Genomic DNA, 9,297 nt, shown 5'->3' with positions numbered 1-9,297 from the left:
TTATGATTCTTCTCCAGCCTAAACACAGACGGTAACCTGGTGTCTCTTTGTTTTCAGACTGTGGGTTTGAACACCACGGATAAAGAGATGGAGGTGTTTACTCTGAGGAACGTGTCTCTGAAGGACTCAGGAGAGTACACCTGCCTGGCGGGGAACTCCATCGGCGTGTCTCATCACTCGGCGTGGCTCACCGTCATCAACGGTTCGTGAAATCAAGATTATCCGTCTTCTACAAATAAGATCTCAGCTTGAAAAATGTCTGAAATGTTGAATAAACATTGTTTCATCTAAATTACAACTCAAAACAAGATCATTTCAAGATGGTTTGACTGAACAAGATATTTAAGATGTCTTAAAACAAGTCCCTCTATCTCACTCAAATGTTCCTTGTTAAGAAAATGTATCTTAAATCAAGAGGGAGAAGACATTTAGACTAAAAATGAGACACTTTCACTTGGTCAGATGTTGAGTTTTTGCAGTGTGATGACCTGACTTTGTCGTCCTCAGACGAGCCTCCCGCCCCGCTGCCCTCTCAGACCTACCTGGAGATCTTCATCTACTGCCTCGGGTTCTTCGTCATCGTCATCCTCGCGGCGATAGGAGTCATCTGCAGGCTCTGCTGCGCCCCCAAGAAGAGCGACTTCAACAGCCAGTTAGCCGTGCAGAAGCTGGCCAAGAGCATCCCTCTGAGGAGACAGGTAACACACGCACCACCCAGGACATTACACTCTCTCAGCTCCTTAAGAGATCAGGTTTGAAGAGAGACCCTTTAAGGTCAGACCAGTACCCAACAGAAGGGTGCCAAGATCTGTTATTTTGGTACTTCTTCCTACTTCTGATCTCTTAAGTCTCTTAACTCCAGAGTCTCGGCCCGTCTTTGTTTCCAGGATCTCATTCCTTACTCGTGGTTTCTCTCCTCCTCCTCCTCTTCCTCAGGTGTCCGTGGAGTCCTCGTTCTCCCTGCAGTCCGGGATGTGTTTGATGCGTCAGTCTCGCCTCTCCAGCGCGGCCACCACCATCCTGACCGGGATGTCCGAGTACGAGCTCCCTCATGACCCGGCGTGGGAGCTGTCCCGAGACCGGTACGACCACCGACCTGCTCCACAACCTGATTCTATTACCCTGCCTCTCTGAAGCTTCCTCCACTGACATGTCTTCTGTGTGTATGTGTGTGTGTGTGTGTGTGTGTGTGTGTGTGTCCTCAGGCTGACGCTGGGGAAGCCTCTGGGTGAGGGATGCTTCGGTCAGGTGGTTCTGGCTGAGGCCGTCGGGATCGATAAAAACAAGCCGACACGTCTGACGAAGGTCGCCGTGAAGATGCTGAAAGGTGAGTCAAACTCTCTGAACCAATCAGCATCCAGCTCCTGGATCACACGGGCAGCAGCGTGGTTCCTTTATCTGTATCGTATAATAAGAGAGTAAACTTGACTTCCTGTTTGCAGCCGACGCCACAGAGAAGGATCTGTCCGACCTGATCTCTGAGATGGAGATGATGAAGATGATCGGCAAACACAAGAACATCATCAACCTGCTGGGAGCGTGCACGCAGGACGGTGAGAGGGTCCTGAGAGTCCATCCTGAAGGGGGGAGGAGGAGGTACCTTAATGAAACACACTCACTCACATCCCCCTCTCTTGTGTCCCTGCAGGTCCTCTCTACGTGGTGGTGGAGTACGCCTCTCAGGGGAACCTCAGGGAGTACCTGCGAGCTCGGAGACCTGCGGGGTTGGAGTACTGGAGCGGGTCCAGGCAGGCGTCTCTGGACGGTCTGGAGATCAGAGAGCTGGTTTCTGCTGCGTACCAGGTGGCCCGAGGGATGGCGTACCTCGCCTCCAAGAAGGTTCGTCTGTGGACACTTTAAGGTCACATAACAAACTAAGATCCTGAACCTGGTCTGTAACTGGTCTGTCTCCTCCTGCAGTGTATCCACAGAGACCTGGCCGCCCGTAACGTCCTGGTGACCGAAGACAACGTGATGAAGATCGCAGACTTCGGCCTCGCGAGAGACGTCCACCACATCGACTACTACAAGAAGACCACCAATGTGAGCCACGAGAACTGTCTGAGAACCAGCACAGAGAGAGTTTAGGGCTGTTTCTGACGTCTTGTGTTCCCTGCAGGGTCGTCTCCCGGTGAAGTGGATGGCTCCTGAAGCGTTGTTTGACCGGGTCTACACACACCAGAGCGACGTGTAGGTCCAACCTCCAAGACCTGAACCCAGAAGTTTCCACTGTCCTGCTGTAACATCTGTAAGGAGTCATTCTGTGATGTGTGTTTCCTGCAGGTGGTCTTTCGGAGTCCTGCTGTGGGAGATCTTCACCCTCGGGGGGTCTCCGTACCCCGGCGTCCCCGTGGAGGAGCTCTTCAAGCTGCTGAAGGAGGGACATCGAATGGAGAAGCCTTCAGCGTGCACACAGGAGCTGTGAGTACAACCGATCTGCTGCTCCTCCTCCTGAACACGTCTTCCCTCCTGTCTGACCTCTGTGACCTCTGTGACCTCTGACCTCGTGTTCTTCAGGTACCTGATGATGAGGGACTGCTGGAACGCCGTCCCGTCACGCAGGCCGACTTTCCTGCAGCTGGTGGAAGATTTAGACCGGACGCTTTCTCTCATGGCCAACCAGGTGAAGTGTCTCTTTAAGACTTCTCCACTCCGACTGTTTCCAACAATTCAAACACGTTCAGAGTCGACAGAGAGGCTGAGAGGCTGAGAGGCTGAGAGGAGGAGAACATGAATATAAATCATAACAAACTGAAGCCAGCGCTCCTCAACATGTAAAAACCTTTACCTCTGATTTATCCTCAGATCAGCGACCTCCAGTTATTCGTCTCATTGTGAGTTTAGGCCTCAAACTTTGCGTCTCAGGGTTTCATAATAGCTCTCTTGGCTGTTAGAGCTTCAGAATACTTTGTTATTTTGATGTTTAATTACTGAAAAACCACGTACCACCCAGGTATGTAAATATAAAACCATTACAAAGCTTTGGAACCCGGCTGAAAGCAGGACTCAGAGGAAGTTCTTTCACAATTCTTTTTCTAGATTTTGTAATTACAGTGCATGTAAACATTGACAGTGCTTGACAGATGCTACTTTTTTCAATGCTGCATAAACATTACACAGAAGTGACAAAGAGTGTGTGCGCCAATGGCAGTACTTCAATATAACACACTACAACAATTTTACTGGTCTTTTCATGACCATGACCCCAAGCTCCTCCCACCCAAACCTCACATTACTTACATAAGGCAAACAAAAAAAACAGACAGACCAAATTAGGTAAAATAAATAAATGAATTAAATAAACTTTAAGGCATTAGAGATAGATAGAAGGAAGAGGGGGAGAGAAGGGGAAGGAGATCTTCATCTGGGTGAACAGCTGTTCTAAGTATTCGATGAAGGACTTCCAGGTCTTGTCAAAAGAATTTTTTGATCCCCCAAGTGAGAATCGGATCTTCTCAAGTTGAATATGACTCAGGATCTCCCTGAGCCAGCTGTTATGGGAAGGAGGGAGCGTGTGCTTCCACCTGAACAGGATGAGGCGTCTAGCTAGCAGAGTCCTAAAGGCTAAGGTGTGCCGTTTGGCCGCTGAGAGGTTGGGCACTCCAGAAGGTTTGACTCCAAATAGGACAGTGAGTGGGTCAGGGAGCAGGACTGTATCAAATACTGTTCCCAGTGTGTCAAAAATCTGACTCCAAAAACCTTGTAGTTGCGGGCAGGACCAGAACATATGGGAGTGATTAGCAGGTGAATTCTTGCATCTGTTACAAGTGTCGTCAGCGTCCGGGCATTCGTGTAGTGTGCTCTGAATATAACCTTACACTGCAAAAGACCGTGTCTGGCACACAGAGAGGGTGTGTGAACAAGAGCAAGGCTTTGCTCCCATTGGTCATCAGGTATAGACATGCCAAGCTCCTGCTCCCATGTCTGCTTCAGTTTGGTTGTCGGGTTGGAGTTAAGGGATTCGATGGCGCTGTGTAGTAAAGAGATGGAGCGTTTTCGGGGTGGGGTCGGAGGTGAGGAGAGAGTCAGTCGGGGACCCAGGTGGATGGTTGGGAAAATGAGGAGACTTTGTTTTATTAAAGTGTCTGATTTGAAGGAATCAGAAGAAATGTGAGCCGGGTAGATTTAGTCTGGTGACTCAGAGGAAGTTCTGTAACTCTGCAAACTCTTTTCCAGAGACTTAATGATATGTTCCACATTCTAAGGGTGGTTGTAGTTTGATTTTTGTTCAAGCTTTAGAGCTGAGATGACCTTAAAGAAGATGTTATTTATGGTGCTTTTATTTTGAAAGGACACAGAAGCTTCTCTGCTTGATTTAAAAGTTGCACGAGCAAATGAAGGAAACTTAGAGAGCGATCAGCTGACTTTGCTCTCTGTGTCCCTGCAGGAGTACGTGGACCTGTCCGTCCCCCTGGTCCAGTACTCTCAGGTGGAGTCCTCTTCCTCGGATCATTCCTCCACATAGACCTCCTGGGACTTTTCTTCTCTCTCTTCCCGGATCACTTTGGATCCTGTATCTGGGCGGCGGTCCCAGATGAGATTTTGGCGCTGGGATGATCTGCTTCTCTGTCGTCCGTCAGCCTGATGTGAAGAACAGCTGGACTGAGCTGGATCCTCACGGAGGCCTCAGGAAGCAGCTCACTCTCTGCGACGCTCGCTGCTTCTTCACGGCGGGGTTCATGGACTGAGTTCCCCCGCTGACAGACTGTGAGAGCTGCGTTTGTTTGTGTACAGTGTTTATAAAGATGTTGTTTTGTACATACTGTAAATAATATTTGTGTTTTATGGAAGATTTAAAAAAAGGCTGAATTTATACTAAAGAAATAACTGATTAAAACACATCCTGACTTCTGTAATAACGTCATACATCATGATTTTATAGAAGTGGTCTTTAATAATAATAATATTTTGCACCTTCCTTACGTCTCAGTCAGCTTTGTTTACAGATCCGATGTTTCAGACTGACGTCCAGTGTTACAGAACAAGTTTTGCACTTATCCTCCTCCAGCTGATTTCAGCCTAACATGTACAGAAATGTTTCCAGATGAATGTGTAAAAAAAACTGAATTTAACAGTATTAAATCTTTTTATAAAGCTTCCCCGGCTCAGGTGTTTGTGTCCCTAATACAGCGGGATGTTAACTGTAAACTTAAGACCCATTAATCAGAAGAACATCAGTTTCTGTTTCAGGTTCATACATGTTAAAGGTGACATATCATGCAAAATGGACTTTTTAATGGTTCTTTACCTGAAATCTGTGTCCCTGTCTACAAACCCCCCGAGAATGAAAAGACTCCATTCTGCCCCTGTTCTGATTTCTCCACCTTTCTGTAAATGTGTGCTGAAACCAGCCGTTTCAGACTTCAGTGTTTTTGTTACGTCACAACAATATCCGGTCTGTAACAGGAAGTCAGAGCTCGGAGCTTGTTCAGCCCATAGACTGTATAAAATACAACTCAACCCCTCCTCCGTTTTTCATTCCCTGCACACATGTGTGCTAACAAGGAGCTTAGGAGGGAGGCATGCTAGTTGTAGGCTGTCTTAATAAACACAAAGGTCGCTTTGACTCCCCACGTCTGCAGATTTGAAGATCTAGTGGATGATTTTTAGTTTTCATGGAATAAAGTGCTAGCGCTAATTAGCATAGCCACATAGCTATATGTTCATAGCTGTAGCTGTAGCTGTAGCTGTGTACCAAGACACACGTCGACATACTGACAAATAAAACAACAAGAAACACTAAATCTGTGACCAATCCTTCATAAAAGGTCCCGCTGCCTTTCTGGCAGAGGTCGGTTTTACTCCCCACGTCTGCAGATTTGAAGATCTAGTGGATGATTTTTATTTATCATGGATAAGTGCTAGCGCTAGTTAGCATAGCCACATAGCTACATGTTGGTAGCTGTGTACCAAGACACACGTCTACATACTGACAAATAAAACAACAAGAAACACTAAATCTGTGACCAATGGTTCAGAAAGGTCCTGCTGCAGGCGCCTCTCCATCAGGATCAGATTCAGAGGGTTGAAGTAACGCGATCTCTGAGCAGCCGTGTATATTCAGCCAACATGTAAACATTAGATCAACGTGCTGGAGAGCCGAGGCCACACCCACTTCCGGAGGGGGCGTGGTCAGAGAGAAAACAGAGTGTTCTGATGAGGAATGAAGAAGAGGGTTTTTCAGGCAGACCAGAATCTGATTTCAAAGTGTTTTTATGAGCATAAACTTTAAAGACATGTTTTGGGGACCTCTTAGACCAATATATGTTGATGAAAAAAGCGTGATATGTCCCCTTTAAGTTAGCCAGGGGGAAGCCTCTGTGTGACTTACTGTTTACAGTGAAACTGAGACTCTCCAGAACTCTACATCACGTTATTGGAGTCAAAATAAGACTTTTTTTTTTTACAAGAGATTCTGTTTCTTTGTCAGGTTCATAACATTAAGGTTAGCTAGTGTGAAGCCACTGTAGACCTCACTGTTAACAGTGAAACTGAGACTCACCTTGAAACTGCATCATGATGTTATTTTACCAAACTTAGGACACGTTAATCACAAGAACATCAGTTTCTGTTTCAGGATCATACAGCTGATGGAAGCCAGGATCAAGCCTCCATGTGACTTACTATTAACAGTGAAACTGAGACTCACCTTGAATCTGCATCATTATGTTATTTTAGCAAACTTAAGAGCCATCAATTACAAGAAAATCTCAAGAACATCAGTCTTTGTCGGTTCATACCGCCGGAGTAAGGCTTCTGTGGAACTTTCTGTTTACAGCGAAACTGAGACTCTCCTTGAATCTGCATCATGATGTTATTTGAACAAACTTAAGACACATTAATCCCAAGAACACCAGTTTCTGTATCAGGTTAATACTGCTAAAGTTAGCCAGGATGAAGCCTCTGTGTGACTTTCTATTAACAGTGAAACTGAGACTCATCTTGCATCCTGCATTATTATATCCTTAGAGCAAACTTTAGACTCATTAATCACAAGAAAATTGAAAGAAAATCAGTTTCTTTTTCAGGTTAATACCGCTAAAGTTGGCCAGGATGAAGCCTCTGTGACTTTCTATTAACAGTGAAACTGAGACTCACCTTGAAACTGCATCATGATGTTATTTTACCAAACTTAGGACACCTTAATAACAAGAACATCAGTTTCTGTTTCCGGTTAATACCGCTAAAGTTGGCCAGGATGAAGCCTCTGTGTAACTTTCTATTAACAGTGAAACTGAGACTCTCCTTGAATCTGCATCATTATGTTATTTTAGCACACTTAAGAGCCATCAATTACAAGAAAATCTCAAGAACATCAGTCTCTGTCGGTTCATACCGCTGAAGTTAGCCGGAGTAAGGCTTCTGTGGAACTTTCTGTTTACAGTGAAACTGAGACTCTCCTTGAATCTGCATCATGATGTTATTTGAACAAACTTAAGACACATTAATCCCAAGAACACCAGTTTCTGTATCAGGTTAATACTGCTAAAGTTAGCCAGGATGAAGCCTCTGTGTGACTTTCTATTAACAGTGAAACTGAGACTCATCTTGCATCCTGCATTATTATATCCTTAGAGCAAACTTTAGACCCATTACTCACAAGAAAATTGAAAGAACATCAGTTTCTTTTTCAGGTTAATACCGCTAAAGTTGGCCAGGATGAAGCCTCTGTGTGACTTTCTATTAACAGTGAAACTGAGACTCTCCAATAATCTGCATCATGATGTTATTTGAACAAACTTAAGACCCGTTAATCACAAGAACATCAGTTTCTGTTTCAGGTTCATACTGCTTAAGTTAGCCAGGGGGAAGCCTCTGTGTGACTTACTGTTTACAGTGAAACTGAGACTCTCCAGAACTCTACATCACGTTATTGGAGTCAAATTAAGACTTTTTTTTTTTACAAGAGATTCTGTTTCTTTGTCAGGTTCATAACATTAAGGTTAGCTAGTGTGAAGCCACTGTAGACCTCACTGTTAACAGTGAAACTGAGACTCACCTTGAAACTGCATCATGATGTTATTTTACCAAACTTAAGACACGTTAATCACAAGAACATCAGTTTCTGTTTCAGGATCATACAGCTGATGGAAGCCAGGATCAAGCCTCCATGTGACTTACTATTAACAGTGAAACTGAGACTCTCCTTGAATCTGCATCATGATGTTATTTTACCAAACTTAAGACACGTTAATCACAAGAACATCAGTTTCTGTATCAGGTTAATACTGCTAAAGTTAGCCAGGATGAAGCCTCTGTGTGACTTTCTATTAACAGTGAAACTGAGACTCATCTTGCATCCTGCATTATTATATCCTTAGAGCAAACTTTAGACTCTAATCACAAGAAAATTGAAAGAACATCAGTTTCTTTTTCAGGTTAATACCGCTAAAGTTGGCCAGGATGAAGCCTCTGTGTGACTTTCTATTAACAGTGAAACTGAGACTCTCCAATAATCTGCATCATGATGTCATTTGAACAAACTTAAGACCTGTTAATCACAAGAACACCAGTTTCTGTATCAGGTTAATACTGCTAAAGTTAGCCAGGATGAAGCCTCTGTGTGACTTTCTATTAACAGTGAAACTGAGACTCATCTTGCACCTGCATTATTATGTCCTTAGAGCAAACTTTAGACTCATTAATCAAAAGAAAATTGCAAGAATATCAGTTTCTTTTTCAGGTTAATACCACTGAAGGCAGCCAGGATGAAGCCTCTGTTGAAAGGACTGTTTACAGTGAAACTGAGACTCCAGAAATCTACACCATGTTAGTCCAGGGAACTTAAGACTTATTTATAAGGGATTCCGTTTCTTTGTCAGGTTCATATCGTTAGAGTTAGCCAGAGTGAAGCCTCTGTGTGACTTACTATTAACAGTGAAACTGAGACTCTCCAGAAATGTGCTTCATTATATTTTAGCAAACTTTAGACCCATTAATCACAAGAGCATCAGTTTCTGTTTCAGGTTCATACTTAAGGAAGCCAGAGGGAAGCCTCTGTGGAACTGTTTACAGTGAAACTGAGACTCTAACAGACGAACAGGAGCTCCTCTGGGGGATGGAACGAGCTGAGAAATGGCGGTGTAAGCACTGCACAGAAAAGGAAGTCCTGGCTGGAGGTTGTGAAATGCTAACGACTGCCTAAAGAGGAAATACTGAGATGTTGACATCGACTCCTAGAAGGTGATTCCTGATTGGTCCTGAGACTCGTACGGAGGGTCGAGGTAGGGTTCAGATTCATGACTGATCGTAAACTGGCTTTGACTGGGCATGGGGTCCCGCTCTGACCCGGCTCTC

The 9,297-nt window shown here is 44.7% G+C and overlaps 1 protein-coding gene across 1 annotated transcript in view; it reads left to right on the top strand.

Moving 5' to 3' along the window:
• LOC117831453 (fibroblast growth factor receptor 1-A-like) overlaps positions 1-5,095 on the top strand; it is a 6,264-nt gene extending 1,169 nt beyond the window's left edge. The window contains exons 2-12 of the mRNA XM_034710160.1: positions 18-202; positions 508-698; positions 937-1,082; positions 1,206-1,327; positions 1,443-1,553; positions 1,649-1,839; positions 1,921-2,043; positions 2,120-2,190; positions 2,284-2,421; positions 2,518-2,623; positions 4,388-5,095. Of these exons, the coding sequence (XP_034566051.1) occupies positions 18-202; positions 508-698; positions 937-1,082; positions 1,206-1,327; positions 1,443-1,553; positions 1,649-1,839; positions 1,921-2,043; positions 2,120-2,190; positions 2,284-2,421; positions 2,518-2,623; positions 4,388-4,465 (1,462 nt within the window). The 3' untranslated portion in view covers positions 4,466-5,095. The remainder of the gene's footprint in view (positions 1-17; positions 203-507; positions 699-936; positions 1,083-1,205; positions 1,328-1,442; positions 1,554-1,648; positions 1,840-1,920; positions 2,044-2,119; positions 2,191-2,283; positions 2,422-2,517; positions 2,624-4,387) is intronic.
• The last annotated feature ends 4,202 nt before the right edge of the window (positions 5,096-9,297 follow it).

The sequence above is a fragment of the Notolabrus celidotus genome, chromosome 19 (genome assembly GCF_009762535.1).
Source record: "Notolabrus celidotus isolate fNotCel1 chromosome 19, fNotCel1.pri, whole genome shotgun sequence".
Classification (NCBI taxonomy): domain Eukaryota; kingdom Metazoa; phylum Chordata; class Actinopteri; order Labriformes; family Labridae; genus Notolabrus; species Notolabrus celidotus.
The sequence above is the reverse complement of the archived record's forward strand: the minus strand, read 5'-3'. Positions and strand labels throughout refer to the sequence as shown.